Raw genomic sequence first — 17,196 nt, 5'->3', positions numbered from 1 at the left:
CATTGTAGCGTGTCTATGATGAAGATGTGAGCCAGGAAGAGACCCCCCAGGAGGAAAAGAAACAAGAAAACCAGGTGAAAGTTTTGTTTTGTTTTGTTCCATGTATTCTTTTTCAAAAATCATTCTTATTTCTTCAAATTTACTTTTTTATATGTCTAAAGTATTGGTATGGTATTGTCCCTAAATCTGCTCTATCAAAGAACAGGTAGGAGGCCAACAATAAACTTCTATAACAATAGAATAAAGGGCCTTTGGGCCTCTATTGAACAAAAGAAAATAAGAAACTTTGAGAATATTGAACATGTCAGTTATTAATTGACAGCCTGGACTTAAGGTCTAACCATGGACATGCCAGTTATGCTTTTACCATTTTAAGCTATATAAGTAATATTGGTATTGTGTTTTGCCTATGTGTTGTTTTTGTACAGTAATATATGTTTAACATTTTATGTGTGTATTTTGAAAATTACATTGTTATAACCATGTGAAAAGAAGGAAAAAGTCACTGTTATTTTGTGTAATATTTTATTCAGGAAAAGACTCGAGAACAAAGAGAAGCTGAGTTGATACCAAAAGTCAGTGAGGCAATAAGACTAGGTGTTGAGGTTATTGAAAAAGCTTTTGAAAAGCTGGATACTAACATTGACAACTCGGATTCTGAAGAAGATGAGTCCTATCATGTTGATCCAATACTTGAAGCCAAGGTGACCTTTATTTTTTCATGTATCAAGTCAAAATAGTTTTTCAATTTGTCATGATTGTTTTCAATTTTATATCCTATTTCACATGTTTAATGCTTATGGAAATTATATAAATAGAATGTGTCCCAAAAGTTCAATTGATAAAATGAGTTGTACAGGTATTTTTAGGCAGATTTTGTATTTTATCCTAAACATTTGTCATTACCAATTTTTGGCCATTACACAAAAGAAAAGTATAGCTTTATTTAGTGAAAAAAATGAGGATAATGTCATTTTAAGTTTTATAATTTTAAAGTTTATATATTTGTATTTTAGAATTTGTTTACAGAAAGATATGTGTTGTATAAATATTTAGATTTGAATTGTTTCTAGGATCCGTATTTTGATAGAACATTACCATATCTGATAGGAACACCAAACTTTATGCAAGATGACAATGTTGGACTGAAGGAAGACACCGGTAAGTGTATCTTTGAATTAATGTTGTTCACCAGCAGGTTAAAGTGGCTAAAATTAAAGTTAACTGGGAAGAAAGCTTGAAGCTTGCTTAAAACACTCTTGAGTTTGCTCCAGTACTGATGTCATTTGAGGCAACATGGTTGTGACCCCAGAAGGTCCTGAACCAATGTTCCCTGGGTTAAAAGCAAGTACACTTAACCAAACCCTCTTGATCATAGCTACCTTTTTAGGTTTGGGGACATATTGTTGAAAATTAGAAACTGTTATTTGTTTTGTCAATTAGGTAAACCCATACAATCCTGGCATTAATGTCATACATTCCATGCTTGTTGAATATAAAACAAAAAGAATATTTTGCATTTTTTAAATTTTAGATGAGGAATCTGATGCTGGAAGTATTTCTGAAAGTGAGTCTGAGGATGAAAGTGTGAAAGGTGACAAGAACAGGAATGAGGTAAGTTTTTTATTAGCTTCGACTATAGTATATGGAGAGTGTCTGCCCCGGGCGTCCCGGTCCGGTCAGATTTTAGAAAGTTTTGGTGCAAAAAATTTTTTCACTAAATTTGTCATTTCTTAAGGTTATTAACTTCAAATTTCAAATATATGTGTTCTTATCATCAACACATCTTATGTGACAAGGTTCATAACTCTAGAGATTTTATCTCCCCTTGTTGAATTTCTTAAAAGAATACTATTTTTTACTGTTACTTCTTTTATTTCTTAAGGGATAACCTCATATACTTTGATTTTTTTTACTAGCAAAAAGGGGTTAAAATTAATTTTAACTAAGAACTTTTTTATTTTTTAAAAGGTTGTACTACCGGCCCAACTTTCAAAACGTTATTCCTAATCGATCATACTACTTTTAGTGAAAATTTTGTTATTAAAAGTTTTGTTGCAATAGGTTACAGATTATCTCCTGGAAATTAAGGATTCCTCTTTTAAGAAAAATCAAAGAATTTTTACTTTTTAATATTTTCAAAACTATCTATATATTTCTGAATGACAGGAGAATGTTGTGTGACAAGGTCAGATAAACTCTTAGATGACTATTTCTAAATTTTTCCACTTGTTCCTAAGTTTTTCTTTCTTCTGCTCTCGTATTTATTATCGAGCTTGTGCCTGAGAAAAGCTCTTGTTTTTCCTTTAAAATTATAAACTTGTGCCTGAAAGAAATGTTTCTTTTTCTTCTACTCTCCTAAATTATCAACTTGTGCCTGAGAGAAATGTTTCTTTTTCTTCCACTCTCCAAAAATATTAGGTTAGAACCTAAGAATAGGTGTGGTATTGGTGGTGGTAGTTTACCCTCACAGTAGTGAGCAACATAGATTAACCAAAGTTCATTTACCACATTGTTCCTGGACAGGCTGTTTGGCAGTTTTCTAGTACTAGTTGCCTTTACTTCCGCAAGGAAGTTAGGGACTGATAACTTCTGTACATACCAGAGCAGTGGTATAGTGCAAATGACCATAGAAAGGATTTCATGAACAATCACAATAGTTACTTAAAATATCTTTAATGTTACAATTGGTTATAAAAGATTTTAGTCAAGCGGTGGAAAGAAAAGTTCATATTTCTTTTAATAGACAAATATGATTTGAACGGTGTTATCAATTTTGTTGTTAACACTGGTTGGACAGTTAATACATGTATCTTTATAATTACAGTACTCATACAGTGATTCCGAGTCTGATTCGGACGGTGAGAAACCTGTGAAGAGAGAAAAGAAAGACCTATTTCCACAGGTATTTATCATAATATACAAAAGTCTCATCTTTTCATAAAAGACTCTTCTTGTTTTAAATTAGGAACAGTCCATGATATTTATAGTAAATTTATATACATTAATTGAAAAACCTATAGTATGAAGTTTGATCAGACTGCAAGATGAAAAACTGACATGGGTGAAATTCTACTCATAAAAATTTTACAAACCAAAATTTGGTCAATCAGCAAATAGTGTAGAGTCTAACCTACTAGCATTAAATTGCGGATGTTGAGCTTAAATAGTGTACAGTCCTGGTCTGATTGTAAAGAATTACAGACTGGTCTCATATTGTATTGGTAGCATACACATCTTATGTTTGCTTGTGGTGTTTAAGGGCTCAGGTTCTGCACTAGATAGATCATTTGAGATGTTTAATCATGCATCAGTACCCACAAGTTGTTTAAACAACATTTCCTCCTTGACAACTTGGTAGTTTTGGGCCAAACTGAATAGAAATAATCCTTAGATGGCCTTCTACAAACTTTATATAAATGGTTACTGTCTGATGCATAGATTTATTTATGATTTCCATTTAGGACTCAGAGGAGTCAGACAGTGACGGTGACTTATTTGGTACAAGTGAGAAAAAGAAGGCCAAAGATAGAAGTGAATCAGAAGATTCTGACGAGAGTGACGAGGAGGAAGATGAAGAAGAGAAGCCAAAGGTAAAACACAAAAATAATGACACTTATTGATTCATCATATACTCAAATAGCCTGGCCCTTAGGGGAAACCCTTTAGGTTAGTATCCCAAAAATTACTGGTTTAAAATCCTTTTGGGAAGGGGGAATTTCTCTAGATATTTAATCTTGGACATACAGTGGTAATGTGATCTGTTCTGTATGCATGTCTGTATAATTGAACAGGAAAAATTGATCTACAGACTTCATTCTTGGGCCAGTAGCGTAATGCAACAAAGAAAACAGAAAAAAAACATGACTCATTATTTTGTTGAAGTTACATATCTGTCTGTCCATCTGCACACATTCAAAACATTTTGTCATATCCATGTATTTGATAGTCAATCAAATTTAAAGTGGTTTTGTTATTTTGTGATTTATGCCCCCCGGTAGGCAGGCAGATACCATGTTAAGATTCTCTATACAAATTAAGTTATTTGGCTACAGTCCAGTGTAATGTTCATGCTAAATAAATGTGTTATGATGATTTGATATTTTTCTTAATAACAAATGTATTTCATATCTTGGAGGGAATCAATATTTTCATGCTGTTCATAGTACATGCATCTTATAAATGACCTAAGATTTTCTATTGAAAGAGTATGTTTTTTGACAATCAACATGAGCGTTACAATTTTTACCTACGAGTCAGTTACTAGTTGATGTGTTATTTGATTTCCTCAGCCAGCGAAAACATATAACACTTTTTTGTTCTTATCTTGGAATAAAATGAAATTAAGCGTGAAGAAAAGATTTTGTATTGGCACTTTCAATGACTCTTAAATATTCTTGAGATATGATTTTTATTATAATTAGCCTACAGCTGCCCCTCTAGACTTTGCCTCAGAGCTTGCCAGGAAATTGGGAGGTCCTGCACCAAAAGCCCCATCACCTGAACCAGCTGGTTCTGGGGATGACTCAGAAGAGGAAAAACCCAAGAAAAAAGGTAACTATGAGATACTGTTATTATTATGTGTGAAAATACTGTGTATGATATGACTGTCACAAGGTCTGACAGAGAGACTCAAACCCAAGACTTCCAGAATACTGTTGTGAAACTGCTGACAAAGCTACCTGACAGCTCAGATGTATTCTCCCCTATGAGGGATCCTTAACTGTATCCTTTACATTATCTCCCCCACCTTCACACAAACACAATCAAAATTTATTCATAAATTTCTATAGTGAGCAAATACAGACTTTTTTAAAATTTTGTTCTATTTCAAAGTTATTAAGAAATATTTTTACTTTGTATTTTCTACCAGGAAAAGTAAGGAAATCATATTTTTGTATGAATTTTACCTATAATGTAAATTAAGATACAGAGTAATGATTTAATTTTGTGTTTTAGAGAAGAAAAAAGGAAAGAAAGAAAAGAAAGGAAAGAAGAAAGAAAAGCCAAAGGAAGATGATGGTAAGTTGGTGAACCCTTACTCCCCAAATGAACTTGATATTCAGGGTCAACTTAATCCATCTAGAATAAATATGACTCATTTGTTATGTTATAATTGGTTCCACATTTTGTTTAGGACTAACAGGGCTAAAATGAAATATTTGCAACAGTTTGTATTTTTTACATTTTACCACACCAAATATCTTAAATGAATTTGTTCATCTGTCAATTTGGACTAATCTAGTCATCATTTTTATAAAAAATTTAAAATATGAACTAAGTTAATAATTAACATTGCAGACAATGATCAGACACTGTGAGGAGCTGATCTTGAGCTGTACTGATTCAGCTCATCACCAAGCTCACAACACTAAAACTCTAGTGAAATTCTATTCCTTTATACCATAAAAAATCATCATAGTTTTTATATCTTTTATACGAGTAGAACAACACTTATTATTTACATGTATATAATGTCATCAAACTATTAACAGATCTGCCTATTCTTTCTCTACTGAACAGATCTATTTACTGCTCAAGACAATGATGAGGATGATGACTTGTTTGGTGGCGGGACTTTTGCGGGAAAAAAGTCAGGCTGAACCTGTTTGGTGGATAGTGATGAGGTAAATTGCTTTTATATTTTAGTATAATCAGATTATTTCATTTACTGCTTGGTGTTTCATACTGCATATTATATTATGGACAGAAAGTCAGTTTGATTTGTTGTTTTTACTGGTGCATGTTAATATTAAATAAACAGATTCCCATGGGCCCTTTTTATTTCTGAAAATATATCAAGGAAAACCTTTTTTCAGGTTTTGGTTTGCCTAATAAACAAAAATTTTTTATTCTGGAAAAATGTATTGATTTGAATTGAAATGAAGTTTAAAAAAGTTTTTCAATTATATTAAATTTTTTGATCACTTCCCCAAAGGTATTGGGTTTAATAAAAACATGCTGTTTCCCGATATCTCCCCCACCCGAACCACCGGTTTAAACAGAAAACCCAAAACCACTGACCCAAAACCCTTTTTTGGCTTGACTATAAAAATGAAAAACAAAAAAATAAAAATTCAAAGGGTTTTAAAATTGAAGGAAGAATTTTTTTTTGCTTCCAGTTTTTATTGTTACAGTAGACTTTAGAATATATATTAAATCCTGCTATATAGTTTATTGTTTACAAGTGAAGATGCTTGACTTTTGTATGTTACAGGGTGACCTGTTTGGTGAGGGTACAAAACAAGCTAAAAAAGTGAAAGATGAATCAGAAGAAGAAGGTATTACACAATTATATGTAAACAATTTTAAAATTTTATTCTGAAACCTCTAAATTTATCTCAAACCATCAGTTTGGCCTGAACTGCTTAGTCTGGTATATACATTATATATCTAATTTAGGAAGCTATAAGCTTTTGACACATTTTCAAAACTGTTCCTGGAATCAACCAGTACTGAGCAATGAGTGTAAAATTTCTTCCTCTAGGAAACACGGGCTTCTCCTTGAGGGTGTTAGAACCAAGCGGCCACCAATCCTTAGATTACTGGTCTGATGTATTAACCACTCAGCTAATCGCCCATGGTTTTGTTACATTGGTTGCCTCTGATTATGTACTTAATTTATTATTTTGGAAAGAAATGTCTGTTATAAACAAATAAAAACATCTTTAACAACTTTTAGACGTAGCTGAGTGGTTAAGGACACTGTCTTTTGGCCATTTGCCCATAACTGGTATGGGTTTGATGCCCATGAGAGACTTTATTATGTTTCAAGTGTGGTGAACATCTATTCCATCCATTTTGTTAGTGGAAAAAGAGTTGGTTCAAATATGAACTTATACCTGAAATGATTTATGTGACAGTTTCTGCCCCGGAAAAGTTACTGTATGACCTTTTAGGTGTAGGTCTGAACTATAATGAAAAATAGGTGTGAACAAGCTAGATTATGATATAGTCATATTTTATTATGCCCCCATTTCGAAGAAAAGGGGGTATATTGCTTTGCACTTGTCGGTCCGTCGGTCCGTAGACCAAATGGTTTCCGAGTGATAACTAAAGAACCCTTAGGCCTAGGAACTTCAAACTTGGTATGGTGATTGGTCATGACCAGTAGATGACCCCTATTGATTTTGGGGTCAAGGGGTCAAAGGTCAAGGTCACATTGACCTTGTAAGCAAAAACGGTTTCCGATCAATAACTAAAGAACCTTAAGGCCTAGGAACTTCAAACTTGGTATGGTGATTGGTCATGATCAGTAGATGACCCCTATTGATTTTGGGGTCAAGGGGTCAAAGGTCAAGGTCACATTGACCTTGTAAGCAAAAACGGTTTCCGATCAATAACTAAAGAACCTTAAGGCCTAGGAACTTCAAACTTGTATGGTGATTGGTCATGATCAGTAGATGACCCCTATTGATTTTGGGGTCAAGGGGTCAAAGGTCAAGGTCACATTGACCTTGTAAGCAAAAACGGTTTCCGATCATTAACTAAAGAACCTTAAGGCCTAGGAACTTCAAACTTGGTATGGTGATTGGTCATGATCAGTAGATGACCCCTATTGATTTTGGGGTCAAGGGGTCAAAGGTCAAGGTCACATTGACCTTGTAAGCAAAAACGGTTTCCGATCAATAACTAAAGAATCTTAAGGCCTAGGAACTTCAAACTTGGTATGGTGATTGGTCATGATCAGTAGATGACCCCTATTGATTTTGGGGTCAAGGGGTCAAAGGTCAAGGTCACATTGACCTTGTAAGCAAAAACGGTTTCCGATCAATAACTAAAGAACCTTAAGGCCTAGGAACTTCAAACTTGGTATGGTGATTGGTCATGATCAGTAGATGACCCCTATTGATTTTGGGGTCAAGGGGTCAAAGGTCAAGGTCACATTGACCTTGTAAGCAAAAACGGTTACCGATCAATAACTAAAGAACCTTAAGGCCTAGGAACTTCAAACTTGGTATGGTGATTGGTCATGATCAGTAGATGACCCCTATTGATTTTGGGGTCAAGGGGTCAAAGGTCAAGGTCACATTGACCTTGTAAGCAAAAACGGTTTCCGATCAATAACTAAAGAACCTTAAGGCCTAGGAACTTCAAACTTGGTATGGTGATTGGTCATGATCAGTAGATGACCCCTATTGATTTTGGGGTCAAGGGGTCAAAGGTCAAGGTCACATTGACCTCTTGGGTAAAAACGGTTTCGGATCAATAACAAAAGAACCCTTAGGCCTAGGAACTTCAAACTTGGTATGGTGATTGGTTATGACCAGCAGATGACCCCTATTGATTTTGGGGTTAAGGGGTCAAAGGTCAAGGTCACATTGACCTTGTAGGTAAAAACGGTTTCCGATCAATAACTAAAGAACCCTTAGGCCTAGGAACTTCAAACTTGGTATGGTGATTGGTCATGACCAGCTGATGACCTATTGATTTTGGGGTCAAGGGGTCAAAGGTCAAGGTCACATTGACTTTGTAGGTAAAAACGGTTTCCGATCAATAACTAAAGAACCCTTAGGCCTAGGAACTTCAAACTTGGTATGGTGATTTGTCATGACCAGCAGATGACCCCTATAGATATGATATTGGGGTTAAGGGGTCAAAGGGCAAGGTCACATTGACCTTGTAGGTAAAAATGCTTTCCAATCAATAACTTAAGAACCCTTAGGCCTAGGAACTTCAAACTTGGTATGGTGATTGGTCATGACATGCAGATGACCTATTGATTTTGGAGTCAAGGGGTCAAAGGTCAAGGTCACATTGACCTTGTAGGTAAAAACGGTTTCCGATCAATTAACTAAAAACGCTTAGGCCTAGGAACTTCAAACTTTGTATGATGATTGGTCGTGACCAGCAGATGACCCCTATGGAGTTTTGGGTCAAGGGGTCAAAGGTTAAGGTCATGACCAGTAGATACTTGATAACCCTTATTAATTGTTTGATCACTGGGTCAGAAGTCATGCATAATAACCTTATCACATGACTAATTGGCTGCTGATAGGGGGCATACATGTTTTACAAACATATCTTATTTATTAAAGAATCTGAAGATGAGAAACCAGTTGAGCAGAAATCTCGAACAAGAACGTTAAGTGGAAAGAAAAAACCAGTTGGCGGTATATCAGTGTTTGGTGCTCCAGGTATACTGAAATGTGTAATATAATCCTATATTCAATATTCTATCAAATATTTACAACAATTTTCTTTTTTTATGATTTTTTTGATGACCCAGTTGTCAAGAAGTGGTAGTTTTACTCAATAATTCACTCTCCTACAAGGACAAGACACCTATAAGGCGAGGGTCCATTATTTAGTTAAGAAAGTTACTGTAAACTGGTTTAAAGCATTGGTATATCATATGTGAGAAAGGATTATTTTAATATATTATACCTCATTTGCATATGCCCGTCATATATTTAATATGACCTCATCCGGTCCATAAACTGCATACAGACCGTGGCAGGTCCATAATTCTTATATGGACTGGATGACGTCATATTAAATGTTAAAGTTCGGATTTTTTGCCTGTTTAATTTAATAAGCAAAATTTGAATAATGATTTTTTTTGCTGTATCACTTGAAAATAAAAATAATAATTCAGACTAGGGTTTGAAATATTTCACACACTGAACAAATAAATTATTATTAATTTTGAAAGTAAATTATAGTAAAAATGTCAGCAACAAAAGAGATGAAAGGATTTAGATTCGGTATAATATAACAAATAAAACATGGCCTTTCAGGCAAAATGCAAGTTTACGGACTGGTTGGTCAGACTTTGGAAGGTATATGTCCCTCAGCTGCTCTTCCTCAGTCTGACAAATCAGTCTGTAAACTTGCATATTGCCCTCAAGGCCATGTATCATTTGTTAAATAATTTTGTCTTGTTGGAATGAGGCATGGCAGGAGTCCTTGTTGGTGTCCTACAGCCTAAATGCTGTTTTGCTTCAAGCTTCATAGTTTCATATAAATACAGTACAACTTAAAAAAACACCAAAAATACATAAATGTACAGAGTTGTTTTAATCTTTGTTGCTCGATTTGTCATCAGATCTTGGCTCAGTGCCCCAACACAGTAACTTGTACATACCCCCAGTTTTTTGTTCATCATCGTAAAAATTTAGCACTACAAAAACAAATGACAGGTTTAAAACCTGTCTCATTTCTTCAGTTATCCTTGAAGGCGGAGGGGTGTTGCCGAGAGTGGGAGTTATCCTTGAAGGGGAGGGGTGTTGCAGAGAGTGGGAGTTATCCTTGAAGGAGGAGGGGTGTTGCAGAGAGTGGGAGTTATCCTTGAAGGGGGAGGGGTGATGCTGAGGGTGGGAGTTATCCTTGTAGGGGGTGTTGCAGAGAGTGGGAGTTATCCTTGAAGGGGGAGGGGTGTTGCCGAGAGTGGGAGTTATCCTTGAAGGGGAGGGGTGTTGCCGAGAGTGGGAGTTATCCTTGAAGGGGAGGGGTGTTGCAGAGAGTGGGAGTTATCCTTGAAGGGGGAGGGGTGTTGCAGAGAGTGGGAGTTATCCTTGAAGGCGGAGGGGTGTTGCCGAGAGTGGGAGTTATCCTTGAAGGGGAGGGGTGTTGCAGAGAGTGGGAGTTATCCTTGAAGGGGGAGGGGTGTTGCAGAGAGTGGGAGTTATCCTTGAAGGGGGAGGGGTGATGCTGAGGGTGGGAGTTATCCTTGTAGGGTGTGTTGTAGAGAGTGGGAGTTATCCTTGAAGGGGGAGGGGTGTTGCAGAGAGTGGGAGTTATCCTTGAAGGGGGGGGGGGTTGCAGAGAGTGGGAGTTATCCTTGAAGGGGGAGGGGTGTTGCAGAGAGTGGGAGTCACCTTGAAGGGGGGGGGTGTTGCAGAGAGTGGGAGTTATCCTTGAAGGGGGGGGGGTGCAGAGAGTGGGAGTAGGTTTTCTAATGCAATATTGGGTGTTGCAAAAGTATAAAATTATTGGTAGAGTTACAGTAATCCATGGAAATAGTAGAAATCACCATAATGACCTTTACAATGTTGGCACAAAGTAACTGTTTAATTCACTTGAAAAAAAACATAAAACATTTATTATGTATAACTTTATATAAAGATTCAACTAAAAGTATTGGTGGAGGAAGTGGAGGATTGTTTGATGATGAAGAAGAAGATGATGACATATTTGGTGGTGGTCAACCTAAACATAAAGAAACAAAAGGTCAGAAATTTTAATTGAAAAACAAAAGGTCTGAAATTTTGATTGAGAGACAAAAGGTCAGACATTTTAATTGCTGATAATTTATATTAGAAATAGTGTGGAAAATATGACATAAAATGTATAAAACATAAAAAGTAAGGAAATTTATTGCAAAGGGCTGTATTTTATTGTAGGCTAAAAAATGTACACTGGACTGATAACTTGAATGAAATGAAATGTTCATTTACAGATATAATTAAGTTCTTAACAAGATATGTTTGTAAAACATGTATGCCCCCTATCAGCAGCCAATTAGTCATGTGATAAGGTTATTATGCATGACTTCTGACCCAGTGATCAAACAATTAATAAGGGTTATCAAGTATCTACTGGTCATGACCTTAACCTTTGACCCCTTGACCCAAAACTCAATAGGGGTCATCTGCTGGTCACGACCAATCATCATACAAAGTTTGAAGTTCCTAGGCCTAAGCGTTTTCAGTTAATTGATCAGAAACCGTTTTTACCTACAAGGTCAATGTGACCTTGACCTTTGACCACTTGACCCAAATCAATAGGTCATCTACTGGTCATGACCAATCACTATAACCAAGTTTGAAGTTCCTAGGCCTAAGGGTTCTTAAGTTATTGATCGGAAACCGTTTTAACATACATGGTCAATGTGACCTTGACCTTTGACCCTAAAATCAATAGGGGTCATCTGCTGCTCATGACCAATCACCATACCAAGTTTGAAGTTCCTAGGCCGAAGCGTTCTTTAATTATTGATCAGAAACCGTTTTTACTTACAATGTCAATGTGACCTTGACCTTTGACCCCTTGATCCCAAAATCAATAGGGGTAATCTGCTGGTCATGACAAATCACCATGCCAAGTTTGAAGTTCCTAGGCCTAAGCGTTCTTAAGTTATTGATCAGAACCCGTTTTTACTTACAAGGTCAATGTGACCTTGACCTTTGACCCTTGACCCAAAACTCAATAGGGGTCATTCTGCTGCTCACGAACAATCATCATACAAAGTTTGAAGTTCCTAGGCCTAAGCGTTTTTAGTTAATTGATCGGAAACCGTTTTACCTACAAGGTCAATGTGACCTTGACCTTTGACCCCTTGACCCAAAATCAAAAGGTCATCTGCTGGTCATGACCAATCACCATACCAAGTTTGAAGTTCCTAGGCCTAAGGGTTCTTAAGTTATTGATTGGAAAGCATTTTTACCTACAAGGTCAATGTGACCTTGCCCTCTGACCCTTAACCCCAATATCAATAGGGGTCATCTGCTGGTCATGACCAATCACCATACCAAGTTTGAAGTTCCTAGGCCTAAGGGTTCTTAAGTTATTGATTGGAAACATTTTTACCTACAAGGTCAATGTGACCTTGACCTTTTGACCCTTAACCCCAAAATCAATAGGGGTCATCTGCTGGTCATGAACCAATCACCATACCAACTTTGAAGTTCCATTGCCTAAAAGTTCTTTAGTTATTTGATCGGAAAACCGTTTTTGCTTACAAGGTTAATTGTGACCTTGACCTTTGACCCCTTGACCCCAAAATCAATAGGGGTCATCTACTGATCATGACCAATCACCATACCAAGTTTGAAGTTCCTAGGCCTAAAGTTCTTTAGTTATTGATCGGAAACCGTTTTTCCTTACAAGGTCAATGTGACCTTGACCTTTGACCCCTTGACCCCAAAATCAATAGGGGTCATCTACTGATCATGACCAATCACCATACCAAGTTTGAAGTTCCTAGGCCTAAAGGTTCTTTAGTTATTGATCGGAAACCGTTTTTGCCTTACAAGGTCAATGTGACCTTGACCTTTGACCCCTTGACCCCAAAAATCAATAGGGGTCATCTACTGATCATGACCAATCACCATACCAAGTTTGAAGTTCCTAGGCCTAAAGGTTCTTTAGTTATTGATCGGAAACCGTTTTTCCTTACAAGGTCAATGTGACCTTGACCTTTGACCCCTTGACCCCCCAAAATCAATAGGGGTCATCTAACTAATCATGACCAATCACCATACCAAGTTTGAAGTTCCTAGGCCTTAAGGTTCTTTAGTTAATTGATCGGAAACCGTTTTTCCTTACAAGGTCAATGTGACCTTGACCTTTGACCCCTTTGACCCCAAAATCAATAGGGGTCATCTACTGATCATGACCAATCACCATACCAAGTTTGAAGTTCCTAGGCCTTAAGGTTCTTTAGTTATTGATCGGAAACCGTTTTTACCTTACAAGGTCAATGTGACCTTGACCTTTGACCCCTTGACCCCAAAATCAATAGGGGTCATCTACTGATCATGACCAATCACCATACCAAGTTTGAAGTTCCTAGGCCTAAAGGTTCTTTAGTTTATTGATCGGAAACCGTTTTTGCCTTACAAGGTCAATGTGACCTTGACCTTTGACCCTTGACCCCAAAAATCAATAGGGGTCATCTACTGATCATGACCAATCACCATACCAAGTTTGAAGTTCCTAGGCCTAAAGGGTTCTTTAGTTATTGATTGGAAACCGTTTTTTCCTTACAAGGTCAATGTGACCTTGACCCTTTGACCCCTTGACCCCAAAATCAATAGGGGTCATCTACTAATCATGACCAATCACCATACCAAGTTTGAAGTTCCTAGGGCCTAAAGGTTCTTTAGTTAATGATCGGAAACCGTTTTTCCTTACAAGGTCAATGTGACCTTGACCTTTGACCCCTTGACCCCAAAATCAATAGGGGTCATCTACTGATCATGACCAATCACCATACCAAGTTTGAAGTTCCTAGGCCTTAAGGTTCTTTAGTTATTGATGGGAAAAACCGTTTTTTTGCTTACAAGGTCAATGTGACCTTGACCTTTGACCCCTTGACCCCCAAAATCAATAGGGGTCATCTACTTGTCATGACCAATCACCATACCAAGTTTGAAGTTCCTAGGCCTAAGGGTTCTTTTAGTTATCACTCGGAAACCATTTGGTCTGCGGACCGACGGACCGACGGACCGACAAGTGCAAAGCAATATACCCCCTTTTCTTCGAAATGGGGGCATAATTACATTTATAAATATTTATAAATAGCTTTTGTTGCATGGTCTACTTGTAGATCAGTGAATTTGTTAGTTTAATTAAATTTTATTGCAACTGCATATGTATTTAATACTTGAATTATATGTATTAAATCATTACAAAAGTTAATTTCAAATAAGGGGGCAACATGGTGTAACATTAGCAGAAACCTTTCAACCAAAGTTTTTTATCTTATTTATTCCGGTACTTGTCATGCAATAATTAATATCTATTTTTGGAAATGATGTAATGTCTTTAATAATATAGAAAAGAAATCTGATAAGAAAGCAACAGAGAAATCTGGAGGTGGTTTATTTGAGGATGATGATGACTTGTTTAATGAACCTACAGAAAAACCAAAGAAGCAGGAGCCATCTGCGAAGAAAGTAAGTGGTTAATTGTATTTTGTTCAGGCTTGAGCATAAATATATTGTAATTCTGTCTTAGACATTAATATATGTTAAAATTATTCAAATTGTTCATTGTTCAAATATACACATACATTATGAATATTAAGGTTGATGTCAGTCTGCTTAGTTCAATAAGAAGAGCATTGTATTTGTAATGTAGGGGTTATAGGTGCGAATCATCAGGCAAGATGTTATTTCTCCAAGACAAATGATCCCAGACATTGTGTCTAATAATCATTTGTCTCTCACTGCTGATTCAGAAATCATGTGGAATTAGTAGTCAGTCAGTTGGTAACTTGTGTAATAAGGAGTGATTTTTTTGTAATGAAAAACAGTTTCATGTTTGTTGTTGAAATTTTACATAATATTTTTATTTCTAAAATAAACTAACAGATAATTCATATTGTTGTTTATGTTCTTAGCTTCCACCTGGAGGAGTGCCAATGTTTGGACCACCAGGGGCAGGTAATCCATTGGCAAAAGCATTGAAGAGTAAAGCACAGAGGCAAGACTCAGATGAGGTATCTAATTATCTCCCTTGTTCTTAAGTTAAATCATTAAGTTCACATTTTTTTTTTTCATCCTAGCACCCTTACTTATTGTCTCTACCCACTCTGTAGGGCTACTCCTCTCAGCTTTATTCAGAACATCAGCAGCTGATTCTCAGGTACAAGTTCTGGGTCTTTGTTTATTTACTGTATAAGTGGAAAATTTTGCTACATGGAAATATTTGTGATTTTTGCGAATTGAAATTATTCGCAAATATTTGATAACGAAAATATTATTTCTGTGGAGGCAAACTTTCGTCTATCATTTGAAAACACATTTTCATACAGCATCTTACATCAATAAGTGACTGTTTAGGTACTGAGATTAATTTTTCTCATTGTTTAAAGTTGGTCTGATCAAATCACAAATGTTTTAATGAAATAATATATGTGTTAAGAACACAATAGGTTATTCATATAACAAGAAAATGTTTCAAAATATGACAAAGAAATGTGTGATCAGGTCCTTTATCAAACTAACAATGTGTATTTCAAACAATTATATAAATAATAAAGTATTGAACAACTGAATAGAAAGATTACAATAACAGCATATTCTTACTTAAGTGATGTATCTGTTTCATATAAGGATGAAGATGATTGGTCTGATGGAAACAAGTCTCGCAGTGAAAGTATAAAATCAAACCAATCAGGTGCATCAAAACAATCAGCTAAGATAGGATCTGCCCAATCAAAAGACAGCTTATTTGCAGGAGATGGGGATGATTCAAAACCAAAATCAAACAGGTAAGCCTTTTTTTCTTAACTGTGCTCATTGGTACTTTTATTGAAATGACTGCTTTTAGGATAGATTTTAAAATTAGTATGTATTTTTAAATTTTAAATAAAATTTATTATGTTTTGGCGGTTAATTGCTTGAGAATATTGTCTTTTATCCCATAATGTTGCTGGTTACAAATCAAGCAATGGACAATAGTTCAGTTACTCTGACAGTGTTGCTCATTATAACTTAACAGAACTTATTTCAGAAAGCCATGTCATTTGTATGTGTTATACATGTATTATACTGTGAATCAATGAATTATTGTGCACTGTATTGTTACCATTGTTATACCATTCTCATACTAGAGAGATGTAGATATTCACTTATTCCTGCTGCAAAACCTAATTTCAGTTTTTCACGGAAGGCGAAGACAACAACCAGTCTGTTTGATGAAGATGATGATGATGACTTATTTGGCTCAAGTTCTAAACCATCCCAAGTCTACCAAAAACAAAATACATCAATTAAAAGGTTTTGTAAAATTTTTAGGGATTTCCCTTTTTTAAAATAGTTGATAAAAAAGCGCATTTATTTTTAATCCATTTTTGTTCTTAAACCCTTTTCAAGTGATAAATTTTTTTTTTTTATTTAAAAAATGCATGATTTTTTCTATGTACAGTTGACTCTCCCAAAAAGGGCAAAATTTCTTTATTCAAAAAACCGCTTTAGTCAAAAATTTCTAAAAATTTTCCCCTTTAAAATTTTCCCTTCCCTTTTTCCCTTTTTATTTTTAAACCCCCGCTTAGGTTTAAATTTTTTACTTACCCAGGCCCTTTTAGTTGAAAGAAAAAATTTGGGTTTCCTGTCAATTAAAATCCAACAGTTTTTTATCTCAGTTAGGGCCCAAATTTTGGGAAAAAAGCCGACTGATTTAAAGGGCGGACATCTAGGTGAGATGTTGTCACTCGTGATTCACACGTTTCATTTTAATTTTAATTGCCGTCATCATGTGTTATTAACACGTTGTAAAGGTGGCTTTAATCGGTTTTAGGATTAAATTGTGTGACATTTGTATAATTAATGTTCCGCCATATTGCATACATTAATATGTACTTCCGGTTCACGATAGTTGCTACTTTCGTTTTCGTCTGATGATCAGTTCACTTCAAATATTAGATAAATTGTTGTTGAAATAAATGTGTTATTCTGCTTTTATTGTAATTTATTGTCATGAGTGCTTATTAAAAACACATGCTTTACTGATGAATACTGACAAACT

General features: G+C 35.7%; 1 protein-coding gene across 1 annotated transcript in view; it reads left to right on the top strand.

Annotated features, from left to right (window-relative positions):
• The window catches only part of LOC132749940 (WASH complex subunit 2-like), a 43,524-nt gene that overhangs the window by 4,521 nt on the left and 21,807 nt on the right, over nucleotides 1-17,196 (top strand). Inside the window, exons 5-20 of the mRNA XM_060739882.1 lie at nucleotides 9-74; nucleotides 534-704; nucleotides 1,074-1,161; nucleotides 1,535-1,638; nucleotides 2,831-2,905; nucleotides 3,465-3,593; nucleotides 4,425-4,554; nucleotides 4,960-5,022; nucleotides 5,524-5,598; nucleotides 6,138-6,281; nucleotides 9,039-9,137; nucleotides 11,068-11,172; nucleotides 14,503-14,621; nucleotides 15,068-15,166; nucleotides 15,783-15,940; nucleotides 16,329-16,419. Of these exons, the coding sequence (XP_060595865.1) occupies nucleotides 9-74; nucleotides 534-704; nucleotides 1,074-1,161; nucleotides 1,535-1,638; nucleotides 2,831-2,905; nucleotides 3,465-3,593; nucleotides 4,425-4,554; nucleotides 4,960-5,022; nucleotides 5,524-5,598; nucleotides 6,138-6,281; nucleotides 9,039-9,137; nucleotides 11,068-11,172; nucleotides 14,503-14,621; nucleotides 15,068-15,166; nucleotides 15,783-15,940; nucleotides 16,329-16,419 (1,716 nt within the window). The remainder of the gene's footprint in view (nucleotides 1-8; nucleotides 75-533; nucleotides 705-1,073; nucleotides 1,162-1,534; nucleotides 1,639-2,830; nucleotides 2,906-3,464; nucleotides 3,594-4,424; nucleotides 4,555-4,959; nucleotides 5,023-5,523; nucleotides 5,599-6,137; nucleotides 6,282-9,038; nucleotides 9,138-11,067; nucleotides 11,173-14,502; nucleotides 14,622-15,067; nucleotides 15,167-15,782; nucleotides 15,941-16,328; nucleotides 16,420-17,196) is intronic.

This window comes from Ruditapes philippinarum, unplaced genomic scaffold, assembly GCF_026571515.1.
Source record: "Ruditapes philippinarum isolate M1 unplaced genomic scaffold, ASM2657151v2 ctg1917_1_1_1_1, whole genome shotgun sequence".
Taxonomy (NCBI): domain Eukaryota; kingdom Metazoa; phylum Mollusca; class Bivalvia; order Venerida; family Veneridae; genus Ruditapes; species Ruditapes philippinarum.
This window is presented reverse-complemented; position numbering and strand designations above follow the sequence as displayed.